General features: G+C 39.8%; 1 protein-coding gene across 21 annotated transcripts in view; it reads right to left on the bottom strand.

Annotated features, from left to right (window-relative positions):
• LOC5564725 (serine/threonine-protein kinase 10) overlaps window positions 1–22,931 on the bottom strand; it is a 157,091-nt gene that overhangs the window by 56,656 nt on the left and 77,504 nt on the right. For all 21 annotated transcript variants that reach the window (XR_002501700.1, XR_002501695.1, XR_002501708.1 and 18 more), the window contains exon 3: window positions 6,919–8,330. Coding sequence is in view for 4 of the 21 variants with exons in the window: in XM_021851545.1 (XP_021707237.1) it covers window positions 6,919–7,242 (324 nt within the window). In the remaining 17 variants the exon portion in view is untranslated. The remainder of the gene's footprint in view (window positions 1–6,918; window positions 8,331–22,931) is intronic.

The following is a 22,931-nucleotide window of genomic DNA, read 5'->3' as shown; positions in this document are numbered from 1 at the left end:
CCGCTATGTGGCGCTAGTGAGCATGTAAAATTGAGCATTTTGAACAAGTTCTAGTTTGTGATCCATAAGAGATAGAAAGTTCGGGTCTTCGGCAAAGTTGCTCAGGGGTTCAAGGATATCCGGAAAGGGAACTGTTTAGTTCGCGATTTTGCCGCTAGGTGGCGCTAGTGAGCATGCAAAATTGAGCATGTTGAACTAGTTCTAGCTTGTGATCCAGAAGAGATAGAAAGTTCTGGTCTTCGGCAAAGTTGCTCAGGGGTTCAAGGACATCCGGAAAGTGAACAGTTTAGCTTGCCATTTTGCCGCTATGTGCCGCTAGTGAGCATGAAAATTGAGCATTTTGAACTAGTTCTAGCTTGTAATCCATAAGAGATAGAAAGTTCGGGACGTCGGCAAAATTGCTCAGAGGTTCAAGGACCTCCTTGAATAACGTATTTAAAATCAATAACGTATTTAAAATCTTTTTATGTGGAAAGACCTACACCCCATTTTTATGTTTTGAACTAGCTTTACATAGACATTCCACGAGATTTCCGTGTGTTCTCTAATATTGCAACATTTCAGTCAACGTCTTCCTTTCAATTGGCTGCCCGAAGTAGACATATTATTATTGTAATGTTTGGCAACATCTTTTAGAGAAGTTCCATGATTTCTAATAGCTTTTAACGCTTGAGTATAGTGTTTCTTGAATTATCAGCACGTTATGTTTTTCTATTATAATTGCGAATCATGTTTACTTATGGCTACTTAAAGAGAAAACACAAATTCAATCTCTAATGATAAACTTTTCACTTGCCCCAACTGATAAGAAAATTGACGGTGTTTAAATTTAGTTATTTTTAGGTCTGCGTCAAAAAAAAATTCTAAAACTTTTTTTATTGCAGTTTGAAACTGTCACAGAGGACAACTTAGAAGTGGTACAGAAAAAAATTTTCGCTCTATTATGCAATAATGGCTGAAAATTCTCAGAAAACTCTTACCTATCGTAATGTTCTCAATGGCCTCAATGGTTTACGCATGAGTTTAAAACGTTAATTTTTTTTTAAGTTAAAATTCAGTTTATTTACAGTCAGTTCAGCGGTTTACAAAACAGTTATTTACATATCCAGGACAAACAGTTATTTACAAATCAAGATGAAAATTTAGTGCTCTAACATCGATGCCATCGTTACACTCGTTAACAAAAGTGATGTACTTTACTAACATTTTCAAAGCAAAAACACGTCTACGTCTATTTACTCTTTCCAAGGCAGGTCTCGCCAGGTCCTCGAACGTCAGTCTTCTCCATCCATTCATTTCGACTGCCAGCCTCTGCTGTAGGACCGTCCAAGCCGGGCCGACACGAGCGCAGTCGCAAAACTTATGGTGGAGCGTTTCCACTGTTCGTCCGTTGCAGTGTGTGCAAAACTCGTTGTCTGCTCTCCGCATCACCGACAGCAGTTTGCGGTGCTCCCACTTCTCATTCACAAGCAGGTAGAGCTTCGACCGTTCCGTCGAAGAGAGTAGCTTATCGCCAATGTTTCGCCACGCTCGTGGCCAGTCGATCGTCGGATGACTTCGTTCCACCTTGGGCAAGTCCGTCTGCGAAACGAAATGCCGGTGGATGAGATCGGCGGAGGGGTTTCCTTGGATAAGGGGTGGAATGTGGGAATAGTTTGATAGGATTATTTTTAGGTCGGGATGATCTATTGAGATTGTTGGGCGGGGATGGTCGTGAAAAAGAAGGGATTTATAATAGGGAAGGGAATCGATCTCCTTAAGATGACGGTTGATGGTGAGTGATTTTGCCTACAACGCTGGAAGATGAAGGTTTAATCCCCCATGCTCTTTGCTGCGCGCCAGCTGCATCATCGGGACGCGGGCGGGAATTCCTCTCCATAGGAACGCGCCCATCGTGGAGGTGATTTTTGCCGTGTGTATCCCTAACGGTGGTAACACGGACGAAACGTACCACAGCTTGCTGGTGCCGAACGTGTTCAGCATGATGATTTTCTGGTGCAGGGTCAGCATGCGCAGTGAGTGCAGCCACATTTGTTGTGCAAACTTCCCCACCAGCGCATTCCAGTTCAACGTTGTCATCAGCCGTATGGAGTTTGCGAATGTGATACCCAGAATTTTAACTACATCGGCTGTCTGTAGCCACTGGGTATTTATCACATTGCCCTCATAAAATCCAACGTTGATTGACACCGTTTTGCGAAAATTTAATCGCGCGCCGGCAACAGCCTCAAACCGAGTGAATATCCCATTCATCAACTCGATCTGCCCGGCTGACGTCACGATGACGCTGATATCGTCGGCATATGCGACCAGCAAATCGTTGCCACATGCTTGCTCGAGTCTACAAACCAGGGGGTGGAGGTAGAGCACGAACAGATGCATGGACAACGGGTCACCCTGCCGGACCGAACGTTGAATCTCGAACGGACGTGAGAGACGCCCGTTGATGAGCAGCCGAGAGGTGGATCGACTGGCAATGCGCGAGAGAAGAGCGATGAGATCCCGATTAAAACCGAGCGAGCACATGGTGTCGAAGAGGAAAGAGTGCCGGACCCGATCGAATGCGTTCTCCAAATCAAAGCTAATTAGCTTGCCGGCGCGCCGGTGGTGACGGAGACTCGCAATCCGATCTTTCAGAGCAAGAGTGGCCTGGAAAATGTTACGCTCCGAATTGGAGCATTTCTGCCCGTCGCTCAGCACGTGGTGGGCTCGCATGACGCACTCCAGCCTGGATTTCAGAATGCGCGAGAGAAGCTTGTAATCGCTGTTGAGCAGCGAAATGGGTCGATACGATCGGGCTGTGTTGTCGCCTCCCTTCTTCTTCACCAGCACGATGATGCCCTCCACAAAAGCAGGGGGAAGGTTGCCTGCTAGTGCTTCATTGAGCAGGAGATTGAGCTCCCGATGGATCACATCGAACATGCGGAGATAGAATTCTCTTGGGATGCCGTCATTGCCGGGGGAACGCCGCGGGGCACTCGATCGGATGGCAGAGAGGATTTCTGCTGTGGTGATCTCGTCCGTGCAGGCTTGATTGAGGGGATCATCGGGTGGGATCACACGCTCGCATGTAAACCCGTCATCGTTGTTGTTTGCTGCTGTTGCTTCCTCCGTGTAGAGACGCGAGAAGAAGTTTTGCAGATTCGTTTCGATCGCTGCTGGTTCGGCAACGGTCTCATTCTCCTCTGTTCTTAACTGGGTGATGACGGTCCTTCTCCTTCGTCTCTCCCCCAACTGAAATATCGAAACGGGTTCTCCCGCCACGTGTGTTACGTTCATTCGCATAAATATATGCGAAAAGTTGCGCTGAAGCGCTAACATTTCGCCTTTTAGACGGTTGATGGTGGATAACATTTCGGGATGCTGGTAGTACCCGTCGTACGCCAGCCGCAGCTCCGCGTATAGACGCTGGTGCGCGTCGTGGAATTCGTCAAAGACGATCCGCGATTTACGTTTGAAAAACGTTTTTATTCTGGGATTAGCATACGATATCCACCACTCGATACACGAGCCGTAGTTTCTACGTTGCCGGGTCCAATATTACCACTGTGTTTGAAACTCGGCAACGTTTTCGTCGGTGAGCAGATGCGGTCGAAGGGACCAGAAACCACGGCCCGGCTCATGTCCTAGCTGGGGGAGGCAAAGACGAAGTGTTAATGCTTTGTGATCCGTGAACGAGCAGACATGCGTATGCGCGGTACGCAAATGCTCCCGCAAACCGCTGCTTACATAGATGCGGTCGAGGCGCGATTGTGCGTTCCGGCAAACGTACGTGAAACCGGCATCACGGGGGCGCAACTTTTCCCACACATGGTGGAGCTGCAGCTGCTGCACAGCGGTTTTGAGGGCCGGGCTGGTATTGGGGCTGGACGAATCGCATGCTCGAAGCACGCAATTAAAATCGCCAGCGAGAATGATGTGCTGAGTATGATGGCGGAGATAATAGGCGAGAGTGCCGTTGAAAAAATCCTCACGTGCGGCACGCTGTGCAGAACCGGAGGGAGCGTAGAGGTTACAAATGGTCGTGTCTTGCACTCGCAAAGCAATCAAGCGGCCATCCAGGCTTTTCTCAAAGTGAGATACCTCAATGTACTCCTTCAGAGCAACAGCTGTTCCTCTTCTCGTGTGGTCTACATTCGTGTATACGACGAAGCCAGGCAAGGAGAGCTGGTCGTTTTCCACTTCTTGCAGACACACAATATCGAGGCTTTGGCTGTTGATGAAGGTGCGCAGCGCTGCTAGCTTCGTTGGGTTGGTGATAGTGCCGATGTTGACGGACGCGATATTGTAGGATGTGAGAGCCATTACGCTTGGTGATCCTCATCCTGCTCGTCGTCATCGTCTTCTCGGCGGGGCTTTTTACCGGGTGGTCGGCCTCTGCTTCGCCTGCTACTCGTGGATGCCGATGATTCATCGGTTTCGTTGCCGTTCGCATTTTTGCTGTGCGATCGTAGCGCGTGAACCGGCTTTTTAAACAAGTCAACCAAAGGAACAGTGGGTTGGGTAGCTTCGGTGGCTTGTTGAGTCGATCGGTGAGACGACGACGAACCCTGCGTACGATGCTGTTGCGGGCTGGGGGACGCCAATAAATCAATCTTGTCGGATTGACTGTTGCTTTTCGTCGCCGCGACAGACTGTTCGGTCCGACTCGGAGGTTTCGGCAACTCGGGGAAAGCAGCCGACGATGCGAGTGAAGGCGCGGTAGGAGCTACCGTTTTCGTGCTCGGTGGTTTCAGACCGGACGATTTTTTCGGTGGCGGACGATTGCCACTCTGTTTTGCTACGTTGGCGTAGCTCTTCTGCACTAGAAGTTTTTTGTTCTGGACACATGATATGCCAGAGTGTGCCTGCTCTTTGCAGTGCTTGCACGAAACCACCTGCCCCTTGTATACCACATACGCTTGCAGCCCACCGATGGTGACCCACGAGTCAATGTTGCGATGGAGTAGCATTCGTACCGACCATATGCCGAGTGGCACGCCGGCGAAGTCGTAGCTCTCTCCCCACGTTAGCTCGTGAATCGAGACCACTTCACCAAACGCGCGCAGAAAATCCACGATCTTCTCTTTCGTCACATTTTCGGGGAGGTCATGCACCTTCACTTCGACACTTCCATCCTCGATGGTTATGCGAAGCTTGTGCTTCTTCCCATCTATCTCCACTTCGTGGCGTCCGTCATGTTCTTCCACTATTTTCTGTGCGAGCGCCAGGTTGCCGACCTTGACGAATGCACATTGTTCACCTCTACTGCACTGGAGTCTTTTCACATCGTCCTTGTTCAGGCCGAGAACTGTACGGCAAAAGCCGTGCACCTTCTCGAAAGTCGGCTTCGCGGGGAAGTTCGAGTAGTCGATTCGGAAGGTGTTTTCTCGCCTCATCGCGTAATCACCACACACGCGACGCGGCACAAGAAAACAATCGAAAAGCGATCAGAAAAAAATGCCTGACTAATGAGGAGCGCAATCGTAAACACGTCTATGCGTCTCAGAAGCTGAGCGATAACTGGCCGCTATGTGGCGCTAGTGAGCATGAAAATTGAGCATTTTGAACTAGTTCTAGCTTGTGATCCATAAGAGATAGAAAGTTCGGGACGTCGGCAAAATTGCTCAGGGGTTCAAGGACCTCCTTGAATAACGTATTTAAAATCAATAACGTATTTAAAATCTTTTTATGTGGAAAGACCTACACCCCATTTTTATGTTTTGAACTAGCTTTACATAGACATTCCACGAGATTTCCGTGTGTTCTCTAATATTGCAACATTTCAGTCAACGTCTTCCTTTCAATTGGCTGCCCGAAGTAGACATATTATTATTGTAATGTTTGGCAACATCTTTTAGAGAAGTTCCATGATTTCTAATAGCTTTTAACGCTTGAGTATAGTGTTTCTTGAATTATCAGCACGTTATGTTTTTCTATTATAATTGCGAATCATGTTTACTTATGGCTACTTAAAGAGAAAACACAAATTCAATCTCTAATGATAAACTTTTCACTTGCCCCACCTGATAAGAAAATTGACGGTGTTTAAATTTAGTTATTTTTAGGTCTACGTCAAAAAAAAAATTCTAAAACTTTTTTTATTGCAGTTTGAAACTGTCACAGAGGACAACTTAGAAGTGGTACAGAAAATTATTTTCCGCAACTTTTTTCCACTGACAATATTAAAATAAGATTGTATGCCGCCAATTTGTTACGGAGTAACAGTTGAAAGGTTAACAATTTTTCGCTCTATTATGCAATAATGGCTGAAAAATCTCAGAAAACTCTTACCTATCGTAATGTTCTCAATGGCCTCAATGGTTTACGCATGAGTTTAAAACGTTAATTCACATATTCAGTAAAATATATCAATTGTTTTCACTTACCCCATTTACCCACTTGCCCCGCGGTACCTTACTCAAAGAAAAGGGAGTAAAGAACTTTCCATTAATTACGTAAGAGGTAATACGGGGAAGAGGAGTTGATATTTTCTTACGCGCCATATAAATGATTTTAAATTCCATACAAAACATCTAACTATGGGGGGAGGGTGAGTCAAAAACCGCTAAAAATGTCTTACGTAATTAATAGCCGGTCCTTAACGAAATAAGTGGAAGAACATGATCGATACAATCGCAAGCGAGCGACGATAGAAAAATGAAGAGAAGTTGAAAACTACCATATCGCGTGCACCGAAAACAGTCAATCAATTTCAATAATGATAAAACATTATGTTGAATCCATATTTTGTATAAAATCCTTTAATTTTGTTTTCATGGCAAAAATAACAAAACAGTTAAAAATATACAAGTTTCCCTAATTTATGGAATCACGAAAAGAAATTGATCGTTTTTTTAGGATAACGATAATCTGCTTGGAATGTGTATTTGTAACGACCACACCATTGAAATCAAGAACAAAAAAAATATAACTCACCCATAGCTTATCATCGATGGAAAACGCTTCATATAGTTCCACTATGTTCTCGTGCTTGATCTCCGACAGAATATCGATTTCCACCATATGATCACTTAAATTTTCTTCATCCTCCAAAGTGCACATTTTTGCCGCCGCCAGCTGTTTGGTTTCCTTATTTTGAGCTTTATACACTTTACCGAACGCACCATCCCCTAATTCACCAATCATATCCCAGTAATCATTCGGATCCGTATCCATCCGAATGTTGTTGAAGATGCGCTTCTTCTTGGCCTCCCCACCGCCAAGGTGGAAGACCTTCTTCAGGTTGTTAAGGAAAGACATGTTGTCGCGTGGTGGTTGTTTTGATCTCACCTTCAAAATAGACCCCCTTGCTCACTCACTCACTTTCAACAATTGCTCGCGCTCACTCTGTACACACTTCTGCTATTCTCTTACTTCTGTGTGAGACGCCTTCCACTTCACATGCAATTATTTTACAATTTGGCTCTCTTGCATTCCATCGTTTCTTCGTTGCTCTTCACACTTTAATATCTTACTTATTTCCCCGCGACTTTTGCTCTTGTTGTTATTTTCTTGGCTCTTCTTGCTTCACTTCTCTCTCAGATCAAGATTTCAACTTGCATTATACTTCACATTTTGCTTCTATACACATTCAGGAAATCTGGTTATTCAATTTATGCTTCATACATATTCCGCACACTGGTTCTGTGAGCTTCTTCTTTCTCTGCTTTTAAATATTCTTCCACATGCACTGATAACTGGGACACAGCTCTTGCTCCGCACTTCTTGAATCGACAGGAGAATAATAGTGTTGGAGCGTAAAAATTGAGAAATGAACAAAAATCACTCAAGTGAAACCCATCTTGGTAGAGTAGCCGGAGTACAAAATATACACACACAGGAGACGAGGAAACGGTTATGCGATTTCCTTCGACACTTCACTTAACTGCCACCGCATCCGCCACTTGTGAGGCTTCCACTGCTAGTAATAGAAGAAAAGCTTGCCTCTGCTTATTTCCATCCACTTGGCTAGCTGCACTGATTGCCGTATATACGGAGTGTGATGAAGAATTGCGTTTCGCAGCACCTGTGTCGACGGCCTTAGGGTGGTTGCAGAATGCCATTTTTTCCCATCTGCTGGTAGCAAATTCGCTACCGGTAACAGTAGTCGTCGGCGAGAGAAATACCGGCAAAGGCCTTGGGGAACCCGACGACGATGGTCATCGAATTCCAGAAGCCGTGCGCTCTTTGCTTCTTTTTTCGGCTACGAGACCAGTGTCGGGAAAATGTTTGTTTGTTTTCGATGAAAAATGTCCGAATAAATTTGGCGTTGGCTAAATATTCTCACGTTAGCCCATGATTGTTTTTGGAGGGATATCCAATTACAAACAGCTATTCGGTTGTTTGATCTGAAAAGGATGAAAAAGAAATGTGTTATTAGATGAATAATACAAAAAATAGGATTAAAATAAACGTAGATATAAATGCTCAAGCTCAAGTACATGATTTCTCGTTTCAAAATTTCCAATCAAGTATATTACATATATATGTAAGTCATTTTTCATAGCTTTGCAACATTGTAAAAGAAGGAAACTACTTTTTATTAAAAATATTTTGAATCTTCAAGATTATGCATATGTGTACATTAGTTGGAATAGGTTTTGAATCACCAAAGAGGTTTTCGACCACCCATAAAATCACATTCGGTGTACGAGTTAACTGTAACAAATCACCACCGCCGGGTGCAATTTGTCACGCATTGTCACGCTTGATGTCGTGGTGGGCGACATTCAGAAGAGGTAGCAAACCGAGCAACAGGAAGGCCTATATATTTATAGTTAGATTTGAAAACAAGCGCGCTTCAGCGAAGTGGACAAGAACGTTGAAAACAACCAACAACGGCGATACTTTCTTCATGATGCACTAAGGATTGAAAAATATAGGTACACAGTATCAGAATAGGAGAAATTGGGGAAATTCAAGTAGAGCACGAAACTCAAATTAGCTTCCATAAAAATATACGTGGCGCCTTCCTTAGTCAAATGGTTAGAATCTGCGGCTACAAAGTAAAGCCATGGGTTCGATTCCCGGTCGTTCCAGGATCTTTTCATAATGGAAGTTTCCTTAACTTCTCTGGGCATAGAGTATCATCGTAATTTCCACACGATATACAAATGCAAAAATGGTAATGTTGACAAAGAAAGCTCTCAGTAAATAACTGTGGAAAAGTTCATTCAGCATTAAGCTGAGAAGCAGGCTCTGTCCCAGTGAGGATAAAATGCCAAGAAGAAGAAGAAACATATGTGTTAAACTGAAAATATACATATAACTCATTTTCAGAGCTGGTAGCAACAGAGTTTTTGAAGAGCAGGAGACCACATTACTGAAAAAGAATACGAGTAGAAATTAAAAGAGTTCTCGCAGGAATTATAACACACTCAAAGATTTTTTATAAGGATTGCTCAGAGAATTCCACAAGGCATTTCTCTTCTCAGATGAGACTTTCAAAGAGTTCGAGAATGGCTCATAATATTATACTAGGTAATATAATTCTCTCACGTTTTTCTTCTTCGGGAACCTTATACAAATAAGTCAGGTATCCGTCTAAAGTTTCCTTCAGAAATGAGTATGAAGATTTCTTCCAGAATTCATCCATTGATTGTTTCAAGGATTTCAAAAAAAAACCTCCAAGATTTTTTGATAAGGTTTTTTTTATCAGATTATCAATTTATTCTAAAATAATTGTTTATACCGATACTTGTAGTGACGAACTATTCAAAGTTTGTTTGAAAATTACATAAACGTAACGTTGCCACGATGAAAATGAGTTATCAAAAGCATGAAACGAGCTCACCACTTGGTAATCCATCCTTGTCTGAACACGAATATTTATTCGCTCTCGCCTAAGGCCAACCGGACACGATTGTTCTTGATTTTATCGCTCGATCCAAAGGAGCATGCAACAGAACAAAAAAACACATTACTGGCGCATTTCACGATACTTTTTTCGCACTCAAACAACACGACCTGCCCAGCGAATAAATCTCAACCGATAACGGGAGCACGAAAACGAACGAAGCGCAAGCCGAAAAAAAAAACAAAATCACTTCGGACGCGCAAAAGCGAACATGAAAGCTGGGTAATGTTAAAGGATGATCGATTGAACACCTACTTAAGAGAGATGCAGAGAACTCTACGACCTCTCATAGGTGATACGGGATGTTGTGGAATGTTGATGGTAAGGATAGTGCCATAAGATACGTTTGGTAGACGTTTTGGCCGACAAATGGTTAATATTTACGAATTTATCAAAATATTGTTCAAACACAAAAAATGCTTGGCAAACATGCGTATTTTTTGTAAGTGAATGACCCACAACCTCACATTTTTTTAATATGAAAAACTATGGACTATCTACTGACTTGGGTTTTGAACAAACTTCGGAGCTGAAAAAAATAATGGCAATGGAATGAAATAGCTGAAGAGAAAATTTTAAGTTATTCGTTGATCAATTTCAAATTTCTAGTAGTTCAAAAAGTCAAAAAGTTAAGATTCAGGCCACACTGAAACTAGTGCATTTGTTTACTAACTTTTATGACTGACTTATAAGCCCAGTAGTTTTCAAGGAAAAACAAAAACTTCTTCGACTCACATGTGTGACCAAACTCGCGAATTTTATTTTCATAAAAATTTTAGGTCAGTGACGAATTCACAAAAAAAGATTCAAAAGTCGTTTTACTGAAGTATCATCCAAAATAAGGAACCAAAAAATACAGCACACGTCAATCCAACTACTATCAATTATTGGTTTTGAATTAATGATATCAGTATTACAATCACATGAGGAAACATCAATGAAAACAGTTTTCGTAAGCGGCAGTTCCAAAAAGGTACACGATTTTTATCGTAGCTGATTTTTCTTTTTTTCTGCGTGTTTATTTTTGAAGCACACAAACTTGACGTTTGTGTTTATTTTTGTTTCCTTTCACCGTGCTTTGCGCCCACTGCTAAATAGCTCATCGTGTATCAGCCGATCCAACAGCCAGATCTGTCCATTTCGGTCCAGAATATACACTGTAAAACAAGTCACACCATATTACAAATTAACGCATAGTACACTTTTGAGCCAAAACAAAATTTCTCCTACAATTTCGCAAAGCTAATGACAAACAGATATGCTTATCATTGTTGAGCTACTATCACAGGAAATGTTATCAAGATCAGATGAGTGCCAAAAAGGGGAAATTGTCAGCATTTGTACAACTCACAATTTTTTTTTTGTAATTGTTCTATGTTGAGATTTACTGAATTTTGCGTTACTTCGTTTTACCATGTATTAGATGTGGTGTGGTCCCTCATTAGCGCCTGACTCACTGAGAAAAAAAAAGTGCAAGAAGGCAGCAGCGTATTTTTTTAAATGTTGCTGCCAATAGACAACGTGTTAATTAGACTTATCAAAATCCCGGCCATGTGTAATGGATCAACGGGTGCAAAATGTGAGCTTGAAAGTGACTTCCAACAAACTGTCAATTTTACGTAACACCCATATCGTAAGGACACAAAACAAGTCAACTTTTTTCTAGCAGCTTAGCGACGTCGCGCGTACGATGTCAGAATAATTAGCAACCACATGATAAGTTGTTCTCCATTGCTGAGTGTCGACGTGCTCGATTCATTTATTCAGCGAATCGATCGAGAAGTGGCCCAGATAAACGTTGTATTACAAACCACTATTTAGCTATCGTGCTATAACCATATGGAATGGCAACTCGACTGCAGTTTCTATATCAACCGGTGGACTCCAGTGTTGCTACACTTCCGTGCAAAAGTTTGGAGTCACTCCTAAACACCGTCCGTACCTCTGCGTACCTCTGCGATTACACGTCCGTACCTCTGCGATACCTTTTGTCCGTACCTCTGCGATTACACGTCTAATTTAAACTCTCCATGATTCATTTGAAAGGCGATATGTTAATCTTACTACGCACGTATTTTTACCAAACAAATTTAATTATGTTTACTAAATTTTACTTGAAGTTATGGAATTTTACAAAAAAAAAGTACGGTCAAAGCTCGTTATAACGATAACTTTTTACTGCGACAAATCTCTCTATAACGACAGTTCCAATGGTCCATTCAAATTTCCATATTAATTTTAACTTTTATAGCGACATTTCTCTGTTTCGACCGTTCTCTATTACGACATTCGAGTCATATTTGGTAATCACTTAGAATAACGACATTTTTTGCGTTCGTTGAATTATTTTAATACATATTATGACCGTTTTCTTCCTCAATTCTTCTTAACGATATCCACATTATTTAAAACAACGTCATTTATAGCGACATCTCCTTGTAACGACGGTCCCTTGCGATGTCGCTATAACGAGCTTCGACTGTACACTTGGTTTTTCAAAACCTAATCTTGGTTAATTTTTTCAGCATTGGATGAACAATACCACAGTGAATTTCAACAAAATGTGTAATCACAGAGATATGGACAAAAAACTTTTACACGGAAGTGTACCTATCTGCTAACTTAAATGCACCGTTTTGTTGCGCGGAAAGCCGCCACACGGTGGTGGTGATTGTGTTTGGATTTTGTAATTTTAAGCAGGTATTTGAACATACGTGATCATTTTATTTAATTGCAAGGAGTTCTCAGATATTTTTAAACCGAGGTATTCGTAATCACTTTTGCGATCGGGGCATTCGTAGAATAAATTAAAGCGCATTACATTCCAGCGGATGGTTGCAACAAGTTGTTACCGTTTGGTAGGATTAGCGATTAGCGGTAATATAAACGATTTTGTTTTTGATGAATATGGGTAACTTGGTAACATACCATAAAATGTCGTAATTTAGCGCAGTTAACACCTTAATTTTGCACTATTGAAATATTATAAAAAAAAATGAATTGGCATTATGGCTCTAATGAACATGAGACAGAGACTCACTAGGCTCACTAGGGTCGTAAACGTATTTTTTAACAAATCTCGAAAACTTATTCAAATAGTCTCAAGTCAGAAAAGTAAACAAACTTACTTTATCGATCCTACGTGTTTCGCAGACGAAAATCCACAACTTCCGCTCTCACCCAACTTGGTTTTTCATTTTTAGAACGTTTAATTCCGGAATTACAAAACGACGTATATAAGAATTTCAAAAACTACCTAGTTTTTGAACGCGAGCTGATTGTATGCAAAATTTATATACACGGCGAAAAAATGTTAAAAGGGTGATTCATTTTTAAACGGTTTTAGAAAGCAGGTTGTGATTTTTCTTAATTAATTTTCTCAGAACCGAATGGAAGTTACTTACGTCGTTTTAAAAAAGTAATCGAGGAGTAAACAAAATTTTGAAATCGACCCAAAGTTGCTCTTAGAAATTGAAAAAAGTCGCATTATAAAATTTTGTTCTAAACAACTATTTTCTATCAAGATTCTACGATGAGAATTTTGAAAAATATGTGAAATAGAAGTTTTGTGTAACTTGGTAACATATATAGTTTTATTTTTGAGTTTTTCATGGTAAACAATATTTTTAGTGTGTTTTTTTTTCTTGTAGCCCAAACGATTCAGTACAACTTATCCATAGAAAGTTTTCCTTTAAAACCAGCGGTTTCGGGATCAAAATCTGAAAAAAATGCGTGTGCAAACAAATAGGCTATTTGCAGTAAGTTTTTCTTGAGTCAAAATGATCGATATATCTGTGGACAACACTTATTATACCAGACCGAAAACGAGTGCAAATCGAAGGTTATCGGGCACGAAAGCTGATTTATGAACGCGTGAGAGTAAGTTATTGGTTTCCCATTTTTTACAGATTCAAGGCAAATGAGTTCCATGGGATTAAGAGTGTCCACTGATTTGCAAATTTTTGACAACAAATTTGGTTTGATTGTATATACACTATCCGCCAAAAGTAAAAAATCGGTTGATTGAGTAACAATGTAATGTACAAACTATAATGTGCTACTAGTCAGTTACAACGAGGTATGTTAAGTTGTTTACCAAACTATCCATTTTTTCTATTACAATTTCACGTTTTTTATTAATTTTGATTTTCCGATTTCATGTGTAGCTACCAGGTCTACAGCTCTCGAGCCTCTGTTGTTATGTGACACTCCTTCCCTAATTTGTAAGGTAAACAACGGTTCGCGTCATCAGCACACTGGTGGTCGGTGACTGATTCGTATGCAGAGCTAGAAGCTTCAAACTCGTCTCCAAAGAACAAGAAGAAGATGTACTTAAATTCGAGAAGAACGCTTCGCAAAGTGTGGCAGCGGAGACGGATTTGACCAAATATTTCATCGAATCATTTTTTTTTGTAGGTTGATAGGATTATTTGTTAGCATCTTTGCGACACGGACCGAGAGAGAAGCTGCGGAGATTCGTTCGTAATCGAATTTTAACACGATCTTGTGAAGGACGTTTTTTCTTCCCTGGCGTGGCTTTGCCGGAGCAGTCTTCTATATCGAATGAATTGGTTGAAGTTGTGCGCCGCTGACCTGTGTTGTCAATGATGGTGGAGTGGATTTTGAATTTCACGTTGAAGTATTGATTTGAGCTTGACTGTGTTGGCCAAGTGAACTTGAAACACTTTAGTGGTATATGAACAGATCTTTTCATATTAAAAAAATCTTTGAATCAGATAGCCAAACTATATTAATCTTTTAATTTTAAAAAACGATTTGTACATGGCGGCAGCCAGATAGTTGTTCTTATAATGAATCTCAAAAGCCGAACTCATGAAAATTTGATCAAGTTTGAATATTATTTAACGAGTTAAAACGCCGTTACTAGGTGGTAAATCGAATTTGAAAAAAGAAACTGTTCAAATGATAGTTTTAAACTATTATTTGATTTTTACTTCAATTTACGAATTTTGTGAATAGAGGTGAGATTGTTAGAATTAGTGCTCATTTCCCGGTCTGTTTTTTGTCCCGAGATTCAGGTCGAAATTTGAAGGTTATCTCGTCATATTTTGATAAAAATAGCATGTTAAATTGAATTGAAGTATAATTTCAAATGTATAATGTTTACAGTTTGAAATTCAAACTTTGAATATATGGAAAAACGTATATTCATCTACACTTAGCAAATAAGTTGTAATATCATTATGTACTTGGATATACATTATGTGCTTAGATCCATTTTAATAAAGTGACAAACAAAAGTCAACCCTTATTCTAACTATTTTCAAACATGCATAACTAAAGTGAAAAAACTTCATTGGTACTAATCGTTTCAGAAAATTCTAGAGCCAGAAAACATCGATGACCAGAACTTTTTTTTGTAGAACAGGTTGAACAATTGATGATTTGACTCTTCTATTTATGATTTTCATGAGCTGTTCGGGATTCGAATCAAATGCCCGGGATATGAGGCAGAAGAGAGGAAGCGCCTGGAAATAGAATCATGAAAATACCACACATTTATATTTATTTAAAAATTGTTCAGCTTCCTTAACCATTCAAAATTTTAGTGTTTTGAAGAGTCGATAACGCGAAGGAATCATACAGAACGATTTATTCAATATGCTTTTTGTTCGCACCTTGCCAAACATGACGTCATCTTCGGCAACTTCGTGAACTTTCTGCTCACCGAAGTTGGCATTGCACAACTACAACTACTAAACTAAAGTTATCACACCTCTAAATACTCCACATCGACTAAGACCCACTTATTTGTACTTGATGATGAGGAGGTCGAAGTGGAAAAATTACTCAATCAGCACCTGAGGCTGGTTTCAATTCGAGAGACAAGTTCTCTCCGAGTTCAAGTACTTATCTTTCGATATATACGAGGTAAACGATTTTGAATCAGCGGAGTGGCAGACCTCCTAAAATAAGCTTATTGTTTCAAGAATTCTATATTTCTTACTCGATGAAATATGTTCGCAGTTACGAAAAACGATTTTGAACTTTATAAGTAGAAGCAATAATTTGATACGCTAGAGTACCGATGATGCATGGTCAAAAACAGTATCATTCAACCAGCTTAACAGTCGAATCTAAATGAGGGGCACGCTTTTGAGAGTTTAATGATGACAAACTGTTTTATCCAAAAGGTATAAATAGCGATATCTTTTTCTAAAGAGGTTCTATGTAAAATGGTAAAAAAATATATTGTATAAAAAACGACTACTTCGTTATTTCTCAATAGTAATGGAGTAGAACAAAATGCACTAAACAAAGGACACGGGTATACCATAAAAGATCAAAGACAACCTGTCGCAGTGGTTCATCCCGAACAGAAACAGTACAGTACTGGCTGCCGACATCGAAGTTTGAAAAATCCGTAACTTCACCATCGTTCGCTAGATTTTAATGAGATGCGTTATGTTTTTGCTGCATGCATTGAAAGTTTTAAATTCGGTAACGGTTTTAGTTTTAGGTCCAAATTTGTTGGGGTGCCTAAGGTATTTCGAAATGAAAAGGAAGAGAAAATGTAAAAAAGCTTATTAATTAAAAAAAAACAGTTGTAAGTTGTTTTTTTGGACAGAACGCATCACCTGTTGCAGTTTGAAAACTATCGCATAAAAATGCAAAAAAAATGTCAATTATTTATTAAAGGAAGAAGAGGAAAAATAAGAGATGGTGTCAATGACTTGTATGTGTAAAATCATGAAATTCAAGTCTACATACGACTACGGCAGAAAAAGTTTCGAAATTGGTTATTAGAAACCCTATCGAAACCAATAACCAAGTATCCAAATATGAACCAGAACCAGTTTATAATTGACTATTATATGACACAGTATTTAACTACTTCTGGGTGAAAAATCATGGATTTTGAGTCAACGAAAGGTATCAATGCATGATGTTCTGGGAGTGTCCCTTCAGGGTCCCTACCGGAACCGATATCCGGTGAACATTTTCCTGAAATAATCACAAAAGTGCCCAAACTGAAACAGCGGATATATTTTATCAAATAGATTATTGGTTTTAGAAAGTTTTTGATGAGTTTTTTTTTGCAATTTTTCCATAATTTCCATCTCTTACCCTAGTTACCCCAACAAATTCTGACCTAAATCTGGAACCACTATCGAGAGGTTATTGAGAAAAAAGGTTTAAAAATAATGATTTTTTAAACTTTGGCCGCTCATATCTCAGACAGAATTGTATATAAAATTAAACTTTTTTCGGTAAAAATTTGCAATAGGAAAAGGGCAACTATATTACACCTTGGGTATTTGGGAATTTGACTGTATGATGGCGCTTGCGAAAAAATTTTGTTTTCTAACTTCCCTATGCGACTATGTTGTTATGTAACTAGATTTTAAAATGATTCTAAATTTTGATGATTTGAACTATTGATGTCTTCGGCAAAGTTGCCGGTGGAAAAGTTGTTTGACAGGCACCCCTTGCGGTGCATGTCTGATTTGTTCGATTTTGGACTAAGAGGAATTAGTGAGTTGAATATTTCAAAATCTTGTGTATCGAAATGCTGTTAACTAAGTTGTAGGTATTGTGGACAAAAATGTTAGTTGCTTCTCAGTTGGAAACCATTGAATTTTGTGTTTTAGGTTTTGGAAACCTGTGTTATTCGTTTGCTTCACCATATTTCCGTAATGCCATATTATGGAGCAACCACATTTGAACTCGATTTAATTCGATAATGGCGACTAAAGTACAACTTTTCTCACTAGCAACATATGGAACAATCATTTTGTAGCCATCGAACAATTGAACAACATTGTCAAAGAAGACTAGAGTTCTAACATAACTCAAACTTGAGACATATATGTTTGAAATATCTGATACTCAGAAGCGCCTCCTAGTTTGCAGAGTTAAGCAGATATGCAGCTTATAGCCCTTGATTTAATATGCAACTTTGCTGAAGTAATCATTCTTCCCAATCCTCAGTATCTTGAGATATAGAACGTCATAAAAAATATATGAGCTCCGTTTAGTAACATTTTCAAAGCCAGCTCCATCATGCGGGAAAATTCCCAAATAATTAATGTGTACTTTGTTGGTCCTTTCCAAATCTTCATCAGAGAAAGTATGATTTTATATATGACTGTCTTCTGAGATACAAGCGTCCATAGTTTCAAAAATTATCTGTTTTTGGACCTTTTTCACAGCAGTCCCTCCCCGCGATGAATAAGCCGCCTTTTGAATTTTCTTATATTTTTTAGAAAAACTCAATGGAATTTTCTTTCCAAAACTGCAGAAAAATCGAAAATCCGTTTAAATTTTTCGAAGTTATAGCGATTTTAATTTGGGGTCATTGGTCAAAACTGGGATCAAAACCTCAAGGCACAGACAACGAATTCATGAAAATTATTCTAGAAAATTATTTCTCAAGATAATCGAAACAAACCTTGCGCAAATCAAAAATCTCGCTGAAACGCACCAACGTGTGAAAAAAGTTACAGCCCTTCAAATGTGCTCTGCGGTCATATTGATCCTAAACACAGACAAAGGGTTAACTATCCGCATTCATGAAGTACGTAATATGTTTTAAACGATACTTTACAATCTTGAACTCGCTGATTGATTCGAAGGAGCTCCGCCAACACGTAGGTTGAACGAACTTACCATAAAAATGCATAGAGGGTGGAGTTAACACCTTAAATTTTGGCTGTCAATCTCGATCGAGAAGGTCAGCTCTGTGGTGTTCGGTCACGGAAGCAACAATCTGAAAACCTTGACTGTTACAAGGAAATGAGTTGTGATGGTCGTCTCAGTTGACCGAGTCCACTGTAGCGAAAACATTGGTTACTAAGCATACATTTTCTCCAAAGATGGGTGGGTTATGCTTCCGCGAAGCTGTGTCAAATAATAGAAAACTTCCGAGTTGGACTTGAAACTGATATCGATTCCAGAACGCAAAGCAACGAGCAAAGAAAAAAAAGCAGATCCGGATTGAATGACCATCTCCGCCTGTGCGGCGTTGGATATATTATTACGTAAATCAGATTATGAGGCCGCCCACCACATGCATGTAGTTCTACATACGTGGAGGTTCCAGATCCAGACCCATATTGGTGCACACGAGTGTTACAGGGAGAGACGATACATGGTAACGGTAGGTGTAGTAGAGAGTGACAATCGACAAGGTTCAAACACGTGCGTCTCACTGTCGTTGTCGTGGCTTCGATGTCCATCCCCAGAGATTAGATGTGACCAGCCAAAAAGGGGAGACGGGGCATCGGGAAGTGATAACGAGCGCGTGAATCGAACACCAAGGCCACAAAAGGCAGATGCTCTCACGCCGCCAGTGAACACCAACACAGGTATCGCGAACTTACCTGTTGGCTGGAAATGTAGGTATTTACTTGCTGCTGCCCAACGTCGAATGATTCCAGACGCGGGGTGGATGATTTCGATGACGTAGGCAGAAAATGGCCATGGTGATAGCATACCGTACCAATTCACCTGTTGTTATAACTGTGGTTTATGTGTGGTGCCAATTTGAATGGGCAGGGTGGGTGAAATGGTTATTGAAATTGAGAATAGGTCAGCAGGCGATGTTATAACCCTCATTGAGGTGAAGATGAATCGAAGCCAAACCTTACATTTTCGAAAGCACAAATCTAGAGAACCAAAAAGTGTTCCGAGCTGAAAAATTGATCGTTTGGTCGGTCACCATCAGCGAGTAACCTAAGGATCAAATCTTCAACTTGAGGGTTCTCTGGTCCTGTGCTCTAAAAAATTCTTGGTTTGGTTTTGACTTATCTTCACATTAAATACATCCAATCAGCGGCTGCAAGATTTGAATACAAATATTGTATAATATAGTTAACCTATTCATTTACACTGTGTACAGTATACAGTTACGGATAAAACAATAACAATAAGCAGTATGTGAACTTTGAAATAGCGTGTTAAACTTCCTGTGTTTTAAGCTTTTAACGTGAATCATCCTGTCACACCTTTTTTCCATTGGCCGTTAGTACTTGAACGAATTTTGATAAATATGACAGGTTAGTCATTGACTGTTATCAATTTTATGGCTTTCTAAATATTGTTCCGGTAGAGAAACGTTTACCGAATTTTCAACTGTCACTTATAATCTACGATAGTCACTTATAATCTTAAGGCTATAATGGTGATTCCCATCGGAATGGAAGTAAAGCAGTTGGTTCCGAGATGAACTAGCCTATGGTTGAAAATCTCGTAATAAAGATAGAAAAGATTTACAATATTGATATTGTATTTTACACTCAAAATATTGGTATTGTATGATATTTCACATTTTGTGACAAAAAAAAAGATCTTGTTTTAGATGTACAGTATTGGACAAAACATTTGCAACTTTTTCGATTTTCCATACAAAATGACCAACTTTGATAAACTATATCTCAGTTATTTATGGTCCGATTTGAATGAAATTTTCACAGAATATCAGACATAACTTGAACTTTAACATATATTTTTGAGTGATTTTTCCAATCACAAGTTGAAAAGCAGTAACGGTTATACTAAAGTGAATTTTTTGACGATTTTTCATAATTGACATAACTTAACATATTGAAGGAATAGCTTCATCGTATGTTCAGCAAAGTTGTAGATTTTGACGAGATGAATAAGTTTGCTGAAGACAGTTTTTGTGTAAGGCTATCAGATTTTGAGATAAAAAGTTTTGAATTTTTCGTCGAAAATTACACTTTAGTCAAATCGTTATTACTTATAAACTTGTGATTGAAAAAAATATTCAAAAATATATGTTAAAATTCAAGTTACATCTGATGTTCTGTAAAAGTTTCATTCGAATCGGTCCATAAATAAGTGAGATCTAACTTACCAAAGTTGGTCATTTTGTATGGAAAATCGAAAAAGTTGCAAATGTTTTGTCCAATACTGTAGGAAATCTTTGTGAGTTGTTGACCATTTTCTGCTTGAGCTTAATTGGCCGCCCGTGGTTGCTACTCCAGTATCGCCATATCAGCTGCATTTACACAAGGAATCAACCAGATGACTGCTTGAGACTAACAGACACCCTCAGTGCATAAGTGCTTATGATCTTCTATTTTTAGGCAACAATGGCGCCTGCCACGTCAGAATGCTTACCAATGAGAGGATGGAAGAGGAATTGATGATGTATTTAAAACTGACCCACAGTAGACCGGATACCTGCATCTACACCAGTTCATTTTAGTTCATTTTTTGCGAAGAAAGGCTTGCTTTGGCTGCCTATGTATCAGGCGTAAGGAGAGGCGTGATACAATCATGAAGGAATGGACGCGGAGGGAAACGTTTTTTTTTGTCCGTCTCTTGTTGTAGCAAATGCTATGAAAGAAAAGATTAACTGAAGAGTGTCAGATAGAAGCAAGTGAGAGTTTGGGATTGAACCCATGACCTTCTGTTTATGCAGCAGAAGCGGTAGTCATTAGACCATTGTGAGCTGTTGACCATTTTGTATGAACAATAGAAATTTTTGCAAATGTATTATCCAATATTGTGGTCCAATTGATCAAATAACGAAGAAATCTCTTAGTTAATAACTGTGAACGTGGGGTTTGTTTATCATGCCAGTGAAACAAACCACCTACCCTCAATGGTAAATAAGCGAGAGGTTTTATCATCCCTCTCTCTTTTGGGGCTCTCGTTCGCTGCTGTTATTTATCAAGCTTGTTACAACTTGCGAAACATTGCCGATCATGGACCGCTAGGGATGGGATGTTTTTCTTAGCTTGCTTTAATTTGGGTTCGAAATCAAATTAGAAGGAATTCTGCAATTAAAAGGCTTTGTCTCAGTTGGGACATAGAACCATAGAGAAAAAAGGATAAATGATGGCACAAATGTTCAGTGAACAGCATTTTTCTACACATATTTTTAACACTTCAGTCATCGCGCTGTTGTATTTTGTACAACACTGTTGAAAAAACCTCGCTTTTCCTTCACAACAGCAGCGTGATGGTTCTGACGGTGGCAAACCGCGCGACGACTGGAAGGTTAATATAATTCAGTAAGACTACAAGTAGTAGTCTGCAAATGCTTCGATTTAATAAATTAAACGGCAAGAGATACAGACCTGGGAGCATAAAAAATGATTAAACATGTAAAAGCGAATTGTTTCAGCATTTTTCCAGTATCGTGATAATCATAGCTGTTAAATGTCACGAATATCACGTGAATTTGACAATTGAATATTGCTAATATCATCCTTCCCCGTGGAAAAGTCATTGGGAAATGTTTTTTTCCAGGTGACTTTTGCCGAATTACAGTCGGCAATATTTGCCGATACAATATTTCGCATGGGAAGGTGTTACAAGCATTTTAAAGTTTCTAAAATTTTGACATTTAACAGCACTGGTGATCAGGCTTGATAATTCTCCTCAACATCATCAGAGTTCGGTGACATACTCTAGAGCAGCGTGCTGCCAGTGCCTCTTTGCGAGGGAGCCAAAAAATGCTAAGCAGCGAGGCAACGAAAAATGAGCGAGGAAGATGCAGCACAAAAAAAAACGAGTTAAATTCCATCAAAAAAGGGTGCTCTCACAACTCCCCGAGGACTGTCTGTTCGGGCGGCAGACTCGAGAGTTCGTTTGAAGTGTGAGTGATGGTGAGCATCGCAACGAGAGAGAGAGAGTGTCTGAAAAAATCCTCGCATTTCTCTGCACTCTCACTCGAATCGCTTGAGGATCTGTGTTGAAAATTTTGAGTTTATTTTTTTCTCCTCAGAAAAACGGCAAAATCGCCTCCTCTTTGCATCACAGAGGAGTTTCTATCAAGCCTGCTGGTGATACTGTACAAAGACAAAAAAACAACGTATATTTTTCCATAGCATGTTTGCATTTGTCGTATAAAAATAACCTTCACGAGACTCTCCTTGCTGCATAAACATCGTCCAAGCTGGCGAACGTTAGTACACTTGGCAAACTTGAACGTTGCCGTCAGAGATTCACAATGATCGCAATCCTTTGTACGTACGTCAGCTTGGGTGATGCACGCAGGTGTAAATGTATATCCATAAAATAAACATCAGTGTGCAGTAATTCCTTAACAACCATCTTGTACCGACAAAGATTCAAAGCTTGAACTCCACGATCGATG

Source organism: Aedes aegypti, chromosome 3 (assembly GCF_002204515.2).
Source record: "Aedes aegypti strain LVP_AGWG chromosome 3, AaegL5.0 Primary Assembly, whole genome shotgun sequence".
Classification (NCBI taxonomy): Eukaryota; Metazoa; Arthropoda; class Insecta; order Diptera; family Culicidae; genus Aedes; species Aedes aegypti.
This window is presented reverse-complemented; position numbering and strand designations above follow the sequence as displayed.